The 19849-nt window shown below is 45.7% G+C and overlaps 1 protein-coding gene across 2 annotated transcripts in view; it reads right to left on the bottom strand.

The window, feature by feature from the left end:
- Positions 1-329: 329 nt before the first annotated feature.
- Positions 330-19849, bottom strand: part of Dok5 (docking protein 5) — a 145036-nt gene continuing 125516 nt past the window's right edge. Inside the window, exons 7-8 of one of the 2 annotated variants that reach the window (XM_004663848.2) lie at positions 8942-9062; positions 330-820 (exon numbers count right to left, since the gene is read on the bottom strand). In XM_004663848.2, coding sequence (XP_004663905.1) covers positions 756-820; positions 8942-9062 — 186 coding nt within the window. In that variant the 3' untranslated portion in view covers positions 330-755. The remainder of the gene's footprint in view (positions 821-8941; positions 9063-19849) is intronic. The other variant, XM_045157724.1, reaches the window with a different exon arrangement.

Below are 19849 nucleotides of genomic sequence, written 5' to 3'. Positions count from 1 at the left end.
GGCCCCCTAAAAATACTGAGCCAGAGAGAAAACTGTTGTTGGCAGAATCCAAAGACACCATTTGGGTGAGGGATGATACTTTATTTTAAAATGTTTTTGGAAGTACTCCAAACAAAATGAAGGCTGTTGTTTAAAGGGGAGAGGGGACAGAAGGTCAAAGATGTGAGACATTCTAGCCTAGTAAGCAATAGTAGCGGGTCCTTCAAAAAGACCAGTTCTCACGTGGGAGAAAAGTGCTGGTGTGACTCAGTGGTGACATAAGTGAATAGAGTCCAATAGTCACCCAGAAGCACAGATGGGTAACTAAGGAACAGGGTGAAGACAAGTGATAAGTAATTAATAGCCATTTTATTGTCAATTCTGACTGTCACAAAACTGATACACTCGTAAGGAAAGAATCACACAGCTCCACAACAGGACAGACCCAGAGAAGCCCAGGGGCACCATGTCTACAGTAGAAAACCGACCTGAGGCAGACATTGACCCTTTCTGTCCAGCTGTAAAAAGAAGGGGACAGGAGTCAATATCTACACAGCATGTGTCAACTCGGCTAAGACTTCATTAAAAAAAAAAAAAAGGAAAAAATAGATATGTGGTATTGCAGCCGCTCCCATGACCACCATCAGCAGGATGTGAGGACGCTTCACCCGGTGTGGTGTGCAGGGGTCTCCCTCGCTGTCAGTCTGGGACCTCCAGGTGTGGCTCTGTGGCTGACGCATTGCACGCACGCGTTCTAAGCTTCCTGGAAGTTGTTGTCAGTGTTCCGACCGGTAGGTGGGAAAAGTCTCTGTTCGATGGAGCTTCAGAGGACTGGTGACATCTTTTTCAAAAAGAATGTAAGTGAAACAGTTATACCTCAAAAGGAAAACTTCATCATCAAATTATGTAGTAATAAAGTTTTTTTAAACATAAATAAGCAAAAGACTCATGATATGGGATTTTTTTTGATCCTAAGGCCATTCACAGGGATATGCAAATAAGTTTCATGAGACATTGCATGATTACCATATCATTTGCATTTGGCCTTTGCATTGAGTCATGCGCAGTTGGTTAGTAGTTGCTTTCCAACTTAAGTTTGCATCTGCTCCAACCCCTACACACACACACACACACACACACACACACACACACACACACACACAGAATTTGGAAGAGAGGAGAGAGAGAAACATGGGATTGTGGGAATGAAACTTTGCGAGTAGGTATTCTTTGTCAACTGGACAATACTGTGTTGACTTAGGTCAGTGTTAATAAAGAGGGAACTTCATGAAGTCCACTTAGTTTCTGTTATTCCAGGTTCAATGTCAAAGACAAGCGAAGTCAGCACATCATGAAGGGGCCCCTTTGCAACATAACAGAGCTTGGCCACTGCAGATTCCAGTTAGATCCAGTAGCCGAAAGCCGCCATGGTCAATACACAATGAATGAGCATAGGCATTCCAGTAAAACTTTCTTATGGAAAACAGATAGCGGGCTGGATGGGCCTTAGATTCACCCAAAGTTTCCCTATCTCTTTATATGATTTTATAAAACCACGATGTTTTACTGTCACCTGCTGGCCAGGGACTGCGCATTGGGTAAATTTTGCAGGGCTATGTAAGAGCTGGTATATCCCATCCACAAGTTCAAAACCCAACACTCTTCATGATCACCGAACCAAGAAAAACACTGGGCGGGCGAGGTGGCGCACGCCTTTAGTCCCAGTGCTCAGGAGGCAGAGGTAGGAGGATCACTATGAGTTTGAGACCACCCTGGGACTACATAGTAAATTCCAGGTCAGCCTGAGCTAGAGTGAGGCCCGACCTCAAAAAATAAAACAAAACAAAAATAGAAGAACAAAACATTACTATGGCATGTGGCCTTCAGTTTACGTTCTGTTCCATCACCACAAGCAGTGCTGATCAAGCACCTAGACCTCTTGGCCTCTGGTCTCTCTGGTCATCGTGACAGGTCCTGACCCCAGAGGGAGACGAACGTAGCTGCTGATTTCTACAGACTGCTTTGTCTTCCCCACATCCTCATGCGGGATTAAAGAAAACCGCAAAGGTTTCACGAACTGGGAAGTCTTAGAGAAGCTCCCATAGTCACAGCTCCCAAACCAAAACAGACACAAGAGCTGGGAATTTTGTAAGGTTCATATCTGAATCCAAACCAAATGACAGATACAGTCTCACAGTGATGAAGAGTAATGGATCCCTACAGATGAGAGCTCACTCCTAAACTCCAGGCAGTGGTGGGGGGGGGGGGCGGGGGGAGGAAGCCAGGGCTGAGCTGGGCTTGGGGCGGGACCTCTGCCCCTCATCCCGCAGGGGCTCTCTACCACCTCTTGCCTTCCACATGGCAGAAGCTCTCTGTACTTTCTTTTCCTTTTCACGAATAAATGTAGTAATTCAATCACTGTCCTCCGTTTTGTTTCATTTCCAATTCTTTGGTTAAAAACAGAAATGACAGCCTACAGAATGGAGGCATCGCATATGCAGTTCCGGAAATGAGCGTCTATGAACATCTTTCTTGTGGCTTCACGAAATTCCGTGCGGGCAGCAAACATCACGTGTGGCTGAAGTAAACCCACATCTCCAGTCAAGGGCCAGGTCCTTGCCAGAGCCGTCAGCCGTGCAGCTCCTTCGATGCAGTGAGCTTTCGAGAGGAGTGAGTGATAGCATGCACTTAAAGCGACAGCTGATGGTTAAACTGGGTCTTGGTGGCTTTGTTTAGCTTAAGGGCACGAAGTAGGTTGAAGGACTTTCTACCCCCTCTGGTGGTTTGTCATCCACATGGGGGCGGGAGGGGAGCCAGCTGGTATGAGCCCAGAAGACCATGCCTGGGTCCAGCCATTCGCTGGCTTGCACAGACCTCGGCTCCTACAACAGGCATGACTGACTGCCAATAGTCAAATAAACAGAGATGCCCCATAAAGATGCCAACGCCCGGGTCCCTTGGGAAACGGGAAGACAAAAGCTGGCTGTACTGTACCACAGCGCAGACTAGCGGTGGTTGCTAACTGCCCTCAGGAGGAGCCCGCGGTCTCTGTTCACCGCCAAGGACCCGCCTCTCCCATTCTTCAAGTCCTACCAGGGCCCTAAAGGCATGGGTTTGAAACCTTGTCCACTTAGCATCCTTTCCAATGAGTCAGATCTTAGCTGTTGTACATACATCGCGTGTGAGAGGCTTACACACACATTCATAAAGCAATGTGAGTTTCCTCAAGTCAGCCACTTGCTCCAAGAATCTACCACCATCAAAATTCACCTGTAACTTGCATCGCAGGGACCAGCCCTATGGAGACATCCTCACGGCAGGGTGTGGGTTTTTGAATCGCCCCTAGAGGGCACAGTGTACTCCACGGACTCAGGATGCTGGTGCTCCAATGCCAGCCAAGTTCTTCCACCCACAGCCTCTTGATCCTGAGCAAGAACTTGAGCTCTGTGAGGCTCTGACTCTTCACTCGCTGAAACGGGCGGATGGCCCTGCCCCTGCCAACCCAGCCGTCACCAGGAGGACCAAAAGAGGCTGCAAGACGGATGTCTGCAGAGATGGGTGGCAAGCCTTGATCCCCTCTCTGAGGGGTGACCGATGGACGTGCTTGTCCCTGCTTCTGTTTTCAATCAAGGGACTATGTCTCCAAGAAGATTCCATCTCCGACCCAAGGATAAAGATGCCGAAGGTGAGAACATGGAGAAAGGGGCAAGGGCGTGAGGAAGGAGCCAGGAATGTCCTCAGTAGCCGCACACGGGCAAAGGCACGCAGACTGCTTCCCTGCCATCTTTCCTTGCGCTCGGCACTGAAGTCTGACTCCACTGCTGTGCTTAGGGCCCTGGGCTCCTCCTCAAACTTTCATAAGCAAGTCTTCACCACCTGGAGCCACGGTCCTAACTCTCTCCTTGTGCCCTCTAGTCCTCCAGCTCACTGCTGCCTTAGGGCCTTTGCCCCTGGCAGTCTGTCTGGGGAGAAGGCATTTCCCTGGCCCTCCAGTTGACTGACGTTTCTATGCTTCAAGCCTTGGGGTTAAGGCTGAGGATTTCAGTGGCTCCCCCATGTAGAGAACACCTCCTCTGAACCAATCGCCATGCCTCACTTTCTGTAAATGCTGTAGACGTTTTCTCTGCTATACTGACATGTGTCCGATGACTTTATTACTGCCTATGATGCTTCATTAGATGTGATGTTGCAGGAGAAAGAGCCGTCACCCTGCGGGCATCTACCACCATCTAGCAACCATGCTTCTGTGAATGCGAGTTCCCAGAAGACGCTGCATCTGCCTCTGCAAAGGCTGAAGGGCCTGACGGATCTCGGGCAGAGATGGGATGGTGCAGGATCAGAGCCAAATTACTTTGGGTTTTCCTTTAGGCCCTTCAATAGACATTATCACCCACCTCTGTGTTTTACTTAACATCCACATGACTATCAGTGTATCTGCCACGTATGATCTGTTTTGGCATGCAAGAACAGACCCCAGCTTCCAACCAACCCATGGGCTAAGAATGCCATCAGAGAGCATCCGAGAACTATGGTGGAGACTTCTCCGCTTTGCTATAACCCGCCTACCCGACAGTCAGCCCGTGTATTTGAAAAGTGCCTTGATTTATGACTTTCTTTTGTTCTGTAACTACAAAACCTTCATGAAATTGTTAACATGTTGGAACATGGAACTGGGATAACCTAAATCTGTGTTCCCGAAACTGTCTCATATCCCCTTTGAGGTGAGAGCTGTGTTTCTTTTTTTTTTTTTTCTTTTCTTTCTTTCTTTCTTTTTTTTTTTTTTTTTTTTTTTTTTTTTTTTGGTTTTTCGAGGTAGGGTCTCACTCTAGCTCAGGCTGACCTGGAATTCACTCGGTACTCTCAGGGTGGCCTCGAACTCACGGTGATACTCCTACCTCTGTCTCCCGAGTGCTGGGATTAAAGGCGTGCGCCACCACGCCCAGATCAAGAGCTGTTTCTTGCATCGACTCTGGCATAAAGCAATGTTCAGTAAGTGTTTACCCAGTGGTGGGTGAGCAGAGCAAAGGTGACCTGAAACCTCAAGAACTTACTGGAAGGGACCTTGGACATCACTAAGCCCCCAGACTCCTGGTTTCTGAGTGGAGATGTAGAAAAGGACACTGTTTGGCAGCAGCACTTTTTTGATCTATATAAGACTCCTGGGTTAAGTTCCTGGCCAAAGCCTGCTACCCAGCAGGCCCTCAGAAGCAAAGGGGCTTCTCAAAAAGACATTGCCGAATGTGCTTGGTATACTCAGAGAAAGCAGAATCTGGGATGCGGGCACTTTAATGCTGGCTGTGTATATTAATGTTTGTTCATATGCAAAAGGAAAGAATAGGTCTCTGAGGTTCAGATGCGGCTGCAGGGATTTGGGCTCAAGCAGGATGGAATAGGTTCTTTACTTCCGGACAGAGCTCAGAGCCTTGAAAGGATTGACTTGCATCTGAAATCGCAAGAGGGGAGGCAAATGCGTCGTCTTCCCCTCATGCTTGTTTGACCAAATGACCTCTGGGGGTGGCGGGGATGCTCTCTGGTGGGGTCAGCATCCACAGGACACACTGCAATGATTCCCTTGCTTGGGTCAGTACATTACAGAAGGGGTCGTGTGGATATGCTGCTCAACAAAAATGTATCCATGATCCCCTTTCAAAAGTTTGTTCTGCATTTGAAAGTTAGTTCTCTCACATGTTGATTTTGCATCCACCTAACCACAGAAAAGAATTTCTATGTGAACCCTGGAAATATGGTGGGAGGAGCCGGGAAGGTGAATTAGATGTGTCTTCTTGGATGGAGCCTGTCAGGGCCAGAACCTCCCAGTCCACCAGCCACTACTAAAATGGTAATTCCAATGTTGACCAGTAGATGGCGGACTAGGACTAAATTTTGGAAGACAAGGCGCTCTTTTTATTTTATTTTTCCTCAAAACAGTTTGATAAAATTTTGTTTTTATGACTTCCAGGATTAATTTCCCAGTCTCCCAGGAACCATCAGCTTGACATCTACCAAAGTAGATGACTTGGCCAATGGAATGACAACCCAGGAACATAAGCAAAACAGGAAGCAATTAGGTTTTCATACATTCATCCTATACACGCTCCACACGGGGTCACCAGGCCATCAACTCCACGTTTGTAAGGGAGATGGAAATAGGAAGGAGAGAAGAGGACAGTGTGTGGTGTAAGTGGAAGCATACGTGAACTTTTCTCATTTGCTTCTCATGCAAATGACCACCCTGGGTGAGTCAGGTGTCTTTAGGAAATGTGTGAACATGGAAAAAGTCTACAGTCAGCCTCGTGTGGTGGTGCATGCCTGTAATCCTTACCTGAGGAGGTAGAGGCAAGAGAAGCAGTGTGATTTCAGAGCTAGCCTTCCCCACACACTAAATCACAGACCAACCAGGGCTACGCAGTGAGCCACAAACTGGTTATTACAGTGCGCATGTAGTAAAATACACTTGAGAAATTACATAGATGTACTTACATGGGAAAGACTGGATAAAACTGAATCGTGGTCATAGACATGACAAAAATTATGATGGTACTACTCAAATATTACTGAATTTTCTGAAGTTGTTTTGATAACTCCCCCTTTCTCTCCCTCTGTCTCTCCCTCTTTCTGTCTTGAGGTGTAAGTCAATTTCTGTGTATCAGTCAGCCCTTCCCTCAGCTACTCAACCAGGTGTTCAGGATCCATTCTTGCAACATCTGCTACATGCATGCTCACTGCCACGGCCCACAGTATGAAGTCACAAAGACTCAATGAGGCTGAGGCTGTAGCTCAGTTGGTAGAATGCTTGCCTAGGGTGCATGAAGCCCTGGGTTCAATTCCCAGCACTGCATAAACAAGTTCTGGGAGTTCACGCTTGTGACCTTGGCACTCTGGAGATAGAGACAGGAGCATCACACATTTAAGCTATATGTTCAAGGTCAACCTAGGGTACTTAGGAACCCTTCTCAAGAATAATAATTAAGGACTGGGGAGATGGCTCAGTGGTTGAAGGTGCTCACTTGCAAAGTCCACCTGCCTGGATTCAATTCCTAACCCATGTAAAGCCAGATGCACGAAGTGGCACATGTGTCTGGAGTTTGTTTGCATTGAAAAGAGTCCCTGGCACACCCATACTCCTTTCTTTCTTTCTTTCTCTCTCTGCTTGTAAATAAATTTAAAAATATTTAAAATAATAACAATAAGAAAATAAAATAAGACTCAGTACCTACTTCCCAATCATACCTCTCAATAAACGGCTACAGAGACTATGCAAGGCACTGGTGACCATGGAAGGATGAACCCAGGCCTGGCTCTCCTGTCCTTCTGGCTGGGAGACCACCAGTCAAGTGCCCATGAGATTGAGTTGAGATTAAGTACTGTCACTCTCTCAGCACCCCCTTCCAAACTGGGATATAGAAACTGAGGTTTCAAAGAGCTGTTCCTACCCCTCCCAGTAAGAAATCCAGGCAGTGATCAGGCTGGGATCCTAACACCTTCTATTATGCTAATCCTCAGGCCAGTTAGTACCTAGGTGGGAGGAGACAGCTCCTCCCTGGGAAGCTAACACCTGGGAAACCAAAACAGAGACTTAAGTCCATCTTAGAAGGATTTGAGACAGGTGTGGCTCCAACATAATTTCCAATCTCCATGTGAAATTGATGCCCTAGATAATGTGAACACCCCATATGGTGTTGGGACGCCCTACAGTGTGGACACCCCATATAGTGTGGATGTCCCACAACCTAGTACAAGACTCCCCCTGCCTATTTCCCCAGAAGACCTTAAAGACCCTCCCTTTTTGCCTCTTTCAGGGCAATTTGAAGCTTCCTTCTCATTCTCTTTGCTCTGAATCCCACCAGCCCTCTTTGTTGGAGTTAATAAAAACTATGGTCCCTAAAAGAAATAGTCTCTTGTGGTTTTCTAAATTCCAAACCTCACAGTTCTGAGGCCATGACTGGGCTTTAGAGATACCACTGAGTCTGTTTTTTGGATCCTCTCCAGGGTGTGGGTTCTCTCCTTGCCCTTGTTTGAGACTGTCTCTCTTTATTTTGGCCTCTGAGCAGGCCAGCCTAGCCGCCTCAAGAGCTTGGAGGTCTTCCCGGCTCCTTTTCCCATTGCCGTAGGATGCATGCGCCACTTTGCATCTGGCTATGTGTGGGTGTCAGTTCATGATGGTTACAGAGCAAGTAAGTGCCTTGAACCCCTGCGCCATCTCCCCAGAGATGGGCATTTCTAACAAGTTCCAAGGAATGCTGAAACAGGCATCAGTCTATTTTGGAAAGCCTGGACCCTCCAGCTCTTAACCAGACTCTGGACTCTATTTGTTCATGGTAGAAACTGCTCAACCACATCTTGCACCCAGAGCCCAGGATCTCTGTGGCTCAGGTGTACAAGAACCTAAACAAATTCCCTAGGGTACTGAGATAGAGGCTGTGAGTTTCAGGAGTGACCAAGACCACAGAGACCACTCTGAGGCCAAGATGGAAGCTTTAATTTGGGAAAAGCACAAGCTGACTCTCTCAAGAGCAGAACACAGCCAGCCTGAGATTCCAGATAGTGGGCTTTATAGGACTCTTCATTTGGGGGATGGTGAGGAAGGGAAAAGTTATTTAAAAAAAAAAAAAAGTTTCTTTAGGGGAGATCTAAGATAGCCAGGGTGTGACACACCAGACAAGATCAGGGGTGGGCAGGAAACCTAGACCGGGGGCATTGTTAGGCAAGGAAGGGATAATGGCTGGGGGATTCCTTGAGGAATGTGGATGGCCCACTTCCCTGTGTCTGTTGCCCTCCTTCTGTGCTTGTTGATTCCATTTTGGGGAGCCCATCCTACCCTAACAGAAGCAAACCCTTGAGGGCCAGGATTCCAGCTAAACGAATTATCCTGGGCTATGAGACCTTGATGCGGACCTTGCCTTGGGAGGAGGATGGCTCTTCGCCATGGGAGCTCGTGGCAGCTGAGCTGAGCCGGGCTTACCTCGGATGCGGTAGAGCTGTCCCGTGCTGCGCTGCCGCGTGATGTGCTGCCAGTAGGCACTGCGGGGCAGGGGCACCACGGTGCTCAGGGATGCCGCCCGCTCACTCATCTTCATCTGGAGCTGCAGTCAAAAGGGACAGAGTGGTGAGTCTGCACTGCCTGAGAGACAGAGAGCCACCTGTGTGGCAGGACACGTAGAACAGGGGAAGCTCCAGAACCTCAGAACCCACTGTGCATATGCGCAGGATCCAGCCGTGGTGGTGGGCAGCAGACAGCGGTCAGCTGCAGGCCCTGCTGCGTGGCTCCTCACTTCATTCTGCAGTTTTTCTTTCATGACTCAACTTCCAGTCAGCTCAGTGCCTCTAGGCCTAGGTGAGTACAGTGGTTCAAATATACAATGCCACAAAGGCTCCTATGTCTGAATAGTTAATCCCCAGCTGGTGGTGCTGTTCTGGAAGGATGTCTAGTCATTAGGAGGTGGAGTCTTGCTGGAGGAGGTATATTTCTGGGGGACCTTGAGGCATGACAACTTGCCCACCTTGCTTGCTGTTTCTCTTTCCCTCCCTCTCTCCCTTTTGTCCTTCCCTCTCTTCCTCCCTACAACTATGGCTTCTTTTTTCCTTCCCTCTTTCTCTCTCCTGATGTGAGTAAAGATTTACTACAAAAGCACCAGATAATCCATTTCAGTCTTTAAAAAAAATACATTGACAAATACACAGATCTGTGCAGAATGTTCATTTGGATAAATCTGTAAACAGCCAAACCTGGATACAACTTAAGTATGCCCAGGTTAGGCTCTCACCAGTGCAATACTTGGCAATGTTCTACCTGCAGATGGAACAACTAGATAAGCTGTAATGGAAAATGTGCATGTTGAACCATGAAGGAAACATGGCAAGCTACAGACTAGTGGCATTATGTAACTACCCAGCTCGGTTGTGTGAGAAGCTGGTGAGGATATCTGCTTAGCCTTGTCTAGGAGAAAACAGGTACAGAGATAATGATGACAGTGGTGGTGATGGTAGTAGTAACGGTGATGGTGGTGGTGATGATGGTAATGATGGTGGTAGTGATGGTGGTGATTGTGGTAATGGTGGTGGTGATAGTAGTGATGATGGTGGTGATGGTTGTTAGGTCAAGACGGGCTTCCAAAAATGGAGTCACCAAGGAGAGCAGGAGGGTGACAGAGACACAAGGAAGTGGGTCATCCACAGTCCTCAAGGATCCACCCAGCCATCATCCCTTCCTTGCCTAACAACGCCCCAGGTCTAGGTTTCCTGCCCCCTTATCTCTCAGGTCACCTGGTTACTGTTCTGGTGTCACACCATGGCTTTCTTAGATCTCCCCAAAAGAAACCTTTTCTTTACTTCCCCCAACTGAAAATCTCTGTATAGCCCACTTTCTGTAATCCCAAGTGACCTGTGCTCTGTTGGGAAACCCATCTTGACCTAACAGTGTTGATGCTAGTGATGACCATGGTGATGACAGTGATGGTGGTGGTGATGGTGATGGGAGTGATGATGGTGGTGATGATGATGGTGGTGATGACAGTGATGATGGTGATGATGACGGTGGTGATGGGAGTGATGATGGTGGTGATGATGATGGTGGTGATGACAGTGATGATGGAGATGATGACAGTGGTGATGGGAGTGATGATGGTGGTGATGATGATGGTGGCGATGGGAGTGATGATGGTGGTGATGATGATGGTGGCGATGGGAGTGATGATGGTGGTGATGATGATGGTGGCGATGGGAGTGATGATGGTGGTGATGATGATGGTGGCGATGGGAGTGATGATGGTGGTGATGATGATGGTGGTGATGGGAGTGATGATGGTGGTGATGATGATGGTGGTGATGGTGATGGTGGTGGAGGGGATGATGATGAGAATATTGGTGGTATTAATGGTACTGATGATGATATTGATGGCAATGAGCTATATCTTTCATTAAATTTTTATTTAAAGAAAAGCATTCCCTCAACATATCTTTACCATGATTGGTCTCAGGCACAATGTCTGCACATTTGCTCAATCAAACCAAAATCATATGAAGTTATAATACCAGGAGACTAAAAGTTGCTATAGCTAATGAGGGTCAACTTGGAAAAGAAAAGATAACCATTCAGTTAAAGGATAATTTAATTGACATATGATGCATTTGCATTTGGTGGATTAAGTTCATGGTCCCAGTTGTAACCACACAGTCAAAAAAAAAAAAAAAAAAAAAAAAACATATCCCAAGTAGGATTACAAAGCACTGGCTTCAAGGAGAGAGGTCTCCCTCAAAATGTTCTCAGAGTGAAAGAAAGTACAAAAGGTGAGCACTAAGTTAGTAATGAGGATCAGTAGCTCTTTTGGTTCTCATTAAAATCTGAAAAGAGGGCTGGAGAGATGGCTCAGCAGTTAAGGCATTTTCCTGCAAAGCCAAAAGACCCAGGTTCAATTCCCCAGGACCCATGTTAGCCACATGCACATGGAGATGCACATGTCTGGGATTCGTTTGCAGTGGCTGGAGGCCCTGGCACACCCATTCATTCTCTCTTTCTCCCTCTTTCTCTGTCAAATAAGTAAAAATTTTCAGAAATCTGAAAAGAAAAAGGAAAAAGAAGAAGAAACAAAAGAGAGGGAGGCAGAAAGGGAGGGAGGCAGAAAGGGACAGAAAGCAAGCAAGCAATTATTTACCAGTGACATCTGGTGACATTCACCTTAATTTATATGCAATATAAGAAATAAAGGAGGAGAGAAGCATGAGTTTATAGGTAGTAATTATTTGGTTTTCTTAATATAAGGAGATTATATTTAATATAATAAAAAATTTTAAATGAAGGACACACTTGGGGAATATCAGTCAGTTCACATTATTCACTACTGCAAACGCATTCAGACAGCCCAGCATGATTTGGCGGTATTTTTAGAAAGCTTATTTATTTAGGAACAAGAATTAAATGACACTACCATCGTGTTTGCAGAGAATAGTGCATAAACTCTGTCTTTCTATTTCCTTTTTCACCCCTTTGACAGAATATCTCATTTTATGAACGGCACATTTTTTTTAATTGTCCTTGGAAGAAAGCAATGAGAAAGGCCTTGCTGTTGAACAATGCAGAAATGTCCGGATCATTCAGCAAGGCTGAGAAGACTAAGGAAGGCACTTGGTGATAGTCTTGGGGGGGGAAGTTCCCCTCATTTTCCTGTATTTCTGCAAGCCACTCTAGCTCATGGATAGTAACCACATGCATTGCTGAGGGAAAAAATAAATTGGCAACAATTGCGGTGAAGTTAAAATTGGGTCTGTGGGAGTATCTGGAGACAATTCTAGTCTTTTCTTTAAAAGAAAAGGTTCTATATTTTTATATAATTTGACTATTGTTTATAATCTATATAACATTTACACACACACACACACACACACACACACACACACACACACACACACTTAGCCCTAAGCCATGGGATTATAAAGCAATAGGAATTCCTGTCATAATGGGTGCTTACATTTCTCGTCACCCACTGACATAAACAGTGAAGACTCCACTGACGGGAAGGCCACTAACACTATGCACTCATTTACAGACACAGTCACTGTCACTTCAGGGCACAGCTTGGGCTGTCCAGATAGACTGGGGCTTCACAGGGGTTATGGAACACATAGAAAAAGGTCTTGGCTGGAAATGCCGACTGGGGAGGTCCTGGTGATACAGGTGGAGGCAGGTCTCTCTTCAAGGGTGGATGTGGACAGGTGGTGTTCCCAAGAGCAAGATACCTTGGGGTGGGGCAAATTCCCCTGCAGGGGAGTCCTGGGTATCGTCCATCGTCCATGACAATGCTGGAAGAACTTCTGTCTGTACAGTAGTTATGAAGGGTTCTGTCCTTTCTAGCTAAGAGTCACAATGCCATTCCTGCTCATGTGGATTTTCTTTGTTTACAGGGAAATCTCTTATAAACCAACATGACCTCAACAGTACAATGAGTCCTTCCCCATGTTACCCAATAGATCTGAGCTCCATGGAAGTGTAGACGTGATGTTAAAGGGGAACAAACTGCATGTTGTCCCTGACCACGCTCCCATCCCACCTACACTAATGCACATCGTCTGCTTAACTGGATTTAGAATCACCTAGGAGACACGCCCCTGGGCATGTCTGAGGGCATTTCCAGAAGTATTTATTCAAGGAGAGAAGATCCACCCTGAATATGGGTGGCATCATCCCATGGGCTGGGGTCTTGGAGTGAACTAAAAGGAAACAGTTGGCTGAGCACCAGCGCTCACCTCTCTCTCTGCTTCCTCCCTGTGGACACAGTGTGACCAGTGCCCCATGCGCCGGCCACCGCAGACCATACCTTCACACCGTAAGCCGAGAAAACATCCTTCCTTCCCTAAGTTACTTCTGTCAGGTATTTTGTTACAACAACAAGAAGAGGAAACAAAATGAGCTGCTACTCTGCATGAAACGGCAGGCGTGAGAAAAGCGTAAGCTATCCACCTGCCTGTCTCCTACGTCTGTAAATTAAAGAAAATTATGAAATATTGAAGTCGTAAGAACTTGGGACACATTGACCCTGCCTTCTGAGTGAATCAGCCAAGAATCCAAGTGTCCAACTACTTGCTGGAGGCAGCGCTGTCATCTTGCTCCCACTCAGGTCAGAGGCCTTTCCATGGCCTGCATGACCCAGCCACTCCCCGCTTCCAACAGAGTCCATCCTGCTTCTATCCCCAAGCTGAGAGCTCTCGGCTTCTCATCTCACTCATGCCGTTCTGCTCTGCAGAAATCTGCTCAAGAGACCACACTTCTTCACCTCCCTTCCTGGGATCTGATATCTCATACCTCTATTCCTTTTAGGATCATTGCATCATTTTTCTGTAACTGCTAAGCTAGCCTGCCTCCTACTGCAGACCACAGCTATACTCTTGCACAAGCGAGAGTAGAGCTTTAATCTCAGGGCCCTAGCGTCAAACTGCAGCCTTCAAAGGTGAAACAAACATGTGATGGATGGACTGATGAATTAGGTAATCAATCACTTAACAAATGCGTGAATGAACGAACCAGCCTGTGCTTGAGCATACTGAGAAATCATTGTCAGAAGTCAATTCTGATCATCCCACCAGCGAGAAGCTCTGGTAGGTGAAGCTGGGTTCATGAGACAGCTTTGGCCACAGGGTGAGTTAACAGGGCCATCCCCGGCTGTGGCAGCGTGGTGGTAAGAAGATCCCCTACACTCTACTTTGTGTTTAGTGAATAAGCTGAAGCACTCAAGTACGAATGCATGAGTGTTGGGAGAGCCCCACAGAAGGTGATTTCTCACGCGCGTTTTATTCTGTCACCAGTGTCAGCTCAAGAGCCCGCCAGGGACAGTAGAGTACACAAGGCTTTGTGAAGGTCTAACAAGGGCCTTCTGGTACTCAGCACCCTGGCTTCCCTCCACATCACAGAGATGCATGTAGGGCTCTTCTTCACCCACCTTAAGCGAGTCCTAGTGCTGTACTGTGATAGGAAAGACTCAAAGCCATCAGCCAAGCTAAGTAACTGACAGGGCTTTAAATCCACAAAAGGGCGCATACTGCTGAGGCGGAGAAGTGAGCCATGAACTAGGAAGCACACGTCAAAATCCATGCCTGCTTTCAAGTGAGCAGTTTGGGCTTCCACATCCCTTTTCATGGAACTATGGGATCGGTTTAAATATATGCGTGTGTGTGTATGTGTGTATACATACACACATATATGTATAATATATATATAATATATATTTATTATATATATTTATTAAATATATATCACAAACAAAATGATATCAGACTGTCTTTTAAAATTATTTACTTTGCTTGTTTGTTTGTTTATTTATTTAATAATTTGCAAGCAGGGATAGACAGAGAGAAGAGAGAAAGAGAGAGAATGGGCATGCCAGAGTGTCTAGCCACTGCAAAACAACTTCCCGATGCATGCACCACCCAGCGGGCACTGGAGAATCAACCCTGGGTCGTCAAGCTCTGCAAGAAAATGCCTTGACTGATGAGCCATCTCTCCAGCCTGACATTGTCTTTTCAAAAGAAAGAATGGCTGGAGACATGGCTCAGAAGTTAAAGGCTCACTTGCAAAGCCTGATAACTCAGGTTCAATTTCCCAGTACCCATGTAAAGCCAGATGCACAAAGTGGTACATGCATCTGGAGTTTGTTTGCAGTGGCAAGAGGTCCTAGCATGCCCATTCCCTTTCTCTCTTCTCCCTCCTTGCAAATAAATAAATTAAAATAATTTTTTCTAAAATAAAGGTCTGATGTATTCTATAACATGTATGAACATAAAATAATTGTGTGAGGTCAAAGAAACCACTCTCAAACAACTGAATGCTTATATTACTCCATTTACATGAAATGCCTCGAATACGTGAATCCCTGGAGTTAGAGTTCAATGGTTGCCTTGCCCCCGAGAAATGATGTATAAAGAAGACATAGTTTCTTTTGGGGACACTAAAAATATTCTGAGAGTATGATTTCACAACTCTGAGTGAATTAAAAATGCAGCAGCATGGTGTATTCATATCTCAGTGAAGCAGTCACCAAAAATAAAAGCAAATACTATTTGTGATACATTAGAGAATGAGTGTAAGATGAAGCGGTGGGAGGCTACTTTCAGTCAAGTGGTGTCAGAGGAGGCAACGTTTGTATGGAGAGCTGAGTGACAGCTGGCTAAGATGTGTCTTCACGGTGTCACCAGCCACAGCACCATTAGATCTTTGTATTTTTTCTTTTTTTTTTTTAAAAGAAATTATTTTCATTAGATCATTAGATCTTTTTAAACCCTCCCAACCCTCAGTGAGGGTGGCGTCACCTGTTCTTATAATAATGAGAGACAGTGGCCCTGTTCTCTTAGGGACCACAGAATGGGCACGGCTGCTCGGCAGGGAAAGAAAGCCACCGCTCGTCCTGCAAGCCAGTGTTTAGGGATTCTGCACGCTTCACCCTGACCTGTGGATCCAGGGCCGCCTGCCTCCGACGAGAGCCTGCACCACACTGCCACCTCTGCAGCCCGGCCTGTGTCTGGGGACACTGAACAGCCCCACCGAAGTGACCGTTGGCGGCTGCAGTGAAGCCTGGGTCACAGACATGTTCAGAAAGAAGCACACATCACCGTGGCCAGCACTTTCCAACTCGCCACCTTCCTGGTTGTTCTGGAAGCAACTCAAGAGCATGGTGTGGGGGGGACTCTGGCAATGAGCACGGCATTAAAGATTTCGTGTGGGCATCTTCCACTCACTCTGCCTGGGTCTGTAAGGGACAGCGCAGGACACCAAGGGCTTCATCCCAACCTGCACATCTTTTCCACCTAAGAAACTTCCAAGGCTTGTGCTATTCTTATAAAACTCTTGGTTTAAAACACACACACACACACACACACACACACACACACACACTCACACACACACACACACACACTTACTTCTGGGGCTATCTTAGGCATTGATCAGCAGAGTACAGCCATTTTCCCAGACAGCCACTCTAATTACCCTTTCATATCTAATCTTCTAAAGTCCAGATTTTGTGAATGAGAGAAACACATTGTTTGTCTTTGTGCCTCTGGCTTATTTCAGGCATCATGCTGATTTTCAGTTCCATCCATTTTCCTATCAATGACATACAGTTCTTCTTTATGATTGAATAAGCCCCATTGTATATAGACACCTCACAATGTCCTTACTTACCCATCTGTGGGTGGACACTAGGTTAATTTGTGTCTTGGCTATTCTGGCTAGTACACCAACTAACATGGGTGTGCAGGGGTCACTTTTGTGTGTTGAATCACTCTCCTCCATTCTCATAACCCAAGGGTGTGGCTGGATCGTATGGCACGTCTACCTGTGGTGTGTTATGGAACCTCCGTGTTGGTTTTCACGGTGCTTCAATGGATTTACGTTCCCACCCACAGCATAGAAGGCCGCTTCTCTACATCCTCGCTCGCTCAGCATCTGTGGGACTGTTGTTGATACAGTCATTCTCACTGGAGTGAGATGGAGTCTCAGTGTAGTTTTAGTTGGAATTTCTCTAATGGATCAGGTGTTAAGATTTTTTGACACAGATTTATTGACCATTTGTACTTCTTTTGAGAACTATTGATTCAGTTCATTTATCCATCTATTGATTGGGTTATTTGTTCTTTTGGTGTTTAATTGTTCACAATTCCTTACATATTCTAGATATTAATCCCATCTGAAGCATAGCAATCAGCAAGTTTCTTGAATTTTATAGGTTGCCTCCTCACTCTTGTTTCCTTTGCTGTGCAGAAACTCTAATTCCACCCACTCCCCTTGTCTGGATTGAACTGTTTCCAACTTGAGGGTAGAAACTCTAAGTTTTCAGGCAACAACAGTGTAACATTAAACAAGAGTATGCTTAGAGAATAGATGTAACCACTCACTCCCAGTTAGTACACCCTTGTTACAATGCATGCATGAGGTGAGATCTAATATATATGTAGAACTATTACAGGACCAAGAGAAAACTAAATAAGCTGTCAGCTCCTCAGATTCCATTCCTACCCTGAGAGGAGTTTGTACAAAGACAGCTCAACTTTTTGGATCTAGAAATATCTTACCTAGCACAGAAAAAAGAGAAAGGTCCACATTTTTATGATATTTTTATCCACTTTTAAGTATTGTAATAAATTATGCTCTTTTATACAACTGATATATTTTTATGATGTTCAGAAAATACAAAAACTTGTAAAAGGTAGATTTTGAATCAGCCTCCAGAAAACAACAAACACAGAGAAAGAAAGGACCTTGAATGTGCTAATACATTTCTTTCTAATCTATTTTAATGTGCATACATAATATATGTAATATAAACTAGATAATAATATGAAAACAGTGATATTAACCTCTCTTTTCATTTAAAATATTGTGGACATATCCCAACAGTCATAAATGCCGTCACCTACCACAATGTCACTGTAATGTTCACATCACAGTCCATACTTCTCCTGTATTGTAGATTTCATTTATTTATTTATTTATTCACTCATTCACTGCAGTGCTAGGATAAAACCCAGGACCTTGCACATGGAAGACAAGTATCATGCCACTAAGCTTCACCCTGAGTCCCCTCTCATTTTTCTGGGTGGGGCAGGGGATCACTGTAGCCCAGGCTGATCTGGAAATTACCCTATTGTCCGGGCTCTGTACCAAGTTTTTAAAATATTAAAATAAATTAATTTATTTATTTGAGAGAGGGAAAGAGGCAGGGGGGTGGAGGGAGGGAGAGAATGGGCACACCAGGGCTTCCAGCCAGTGCAAATGAATTCCAGATGCATGCGCCACCTTGTGCATCTGGCTTATGTGGGTCCTGGGGAATAAAACTGAGGTCTTTCGGCTTTGCAGGCAAGCACCTTAACTGCCAAGCCATCTCTCCAGCAACTCCACCCCCACAATTTTTTTTTTTAATTTGTTTTCCTCACCATTTTTCATATACCAAATAAGATACTGGATAGAAAATGTAACCCGTTTCCTTCATAACATTTTTTCCGTGCTGACCACAATTTCCATTCTGAGGAACACGGTGAACCACTGTTCCAGTGACCACTTTTCAAGTAAATGTTAAGTGTTAATTTTAATTTGAATATCAAATGGATTTCCAGAGACTCGAAAATGACTTTTAAATGTTGCTGCTCTGGAAGGAGAGCAGTAAGCTGGTAATTCCACTTTTGTGCTTAAACAAAGGTGTCTTTCCTTCATGCTTCTGTGTAATAGTCTAATCTACGGCTGCTAAAAAGGAGAAAAATAACTCTTTGTGAAGTGATAAAAAAATAAATGTAAAGGCGAGAGGTAGCAATTTTCTACCCAGGCTCCCAGCAAGTGCTTGTCACTGGATGAGCTTAAATGCTATCCACCATGATCTGTGTTTTCCAAATGTGTACCTGTAATGACAAGCTTCCTACGTGCTTCAGACTTGGGTGTTTTAACAGCCTGCTCCTCCCTCCACCTTACTGCCCAGTGAATACCTCCCTTGCATAGAATGGAACCTGGACCTTTGATTGTCCAGTGCCTCTCTCCAGGACTCTTCTGCATGACACAGTTTCTTTTCTTTTTCAAAAAATATTTTATTTATTTATTAGGGAGAGAGGAAGAGGCAGATAGGGAGAATGGGCGCACGAGGGCATCCAGCTACCGCAAACTCCAGATGTATGCGCCACCTTGTGCACCTGGCTTATGTGGGTCCCTTGGCTTTGCAAGCAAGTGCCTTAACCAGTAAGCCATCTCTCTAGCCCAAGTTTCTTTTTACCTGCTGCTCTAGATACAAAACTAGGGAGCCCCTCTTGAGATTGCCTTGTCTTCTCTCTGTCGCAACAACACGTCTCATCAGCCAGCTGAGACCAACCTGGTCTAATCATCAAACCACACCTAGAATCCATTCTTCGCTTTAGCCCCATCAGAGCCAACCTGGTCCGTGTTATGATCGTACTGTCCTGGGAGCCCGGGTGGCCACAGGAGCCTCTCACTCCGCTGCTCTCTCGTACCCTGGTCCTACTCACCCTTGGTTTTCTCTGATCAACACCCAAGTGATTCTTTCAAAAAGCTATTTTCTTTCATCCTTACTCCTAACTCTCCACTGACTTTACAACTCAACCCAAGACAGACTTAAAAGTCCTAACGAGGCTTCAGGGTCAGGTAGACCTGGCCATTGTTACCTCCTAGCCACACATCCTCACCTTATCTGCTCCAAATCCGCCAGCCTCTTTGCGCATGAGCGTACAAAGCAGAGAGATGTCACCGGACCTTTGCACTTAAAGGTCTTGCTTGCTGTCACTCCGGCTGTCCTTGGCCCTCTCCCCAGGGATCACTTTACCAGAGTGACAAGCGCTGGTCATTGACTATTTATACTGCCACTTCTGCTAGAGCTTTCATCGACTC

Source organism: Jaculus jaculus, chromosome 8, assembly GCF_020740685.1.
Source record: "Jaculus jaculus isolate mJacJac1 chromosome 8, mJacJac1.mat.Y.cur, whole genome shotgun sequence".
Lineage (NCBI taxonomy): Eukaryota > Metazoa > Chordata > Mammalia > Rodentia > Dipodidae > Jaculus > Jaculus jaculus.
This window is presented reverse-complemented; position numbering and strand designations above follow the sequence as displayed.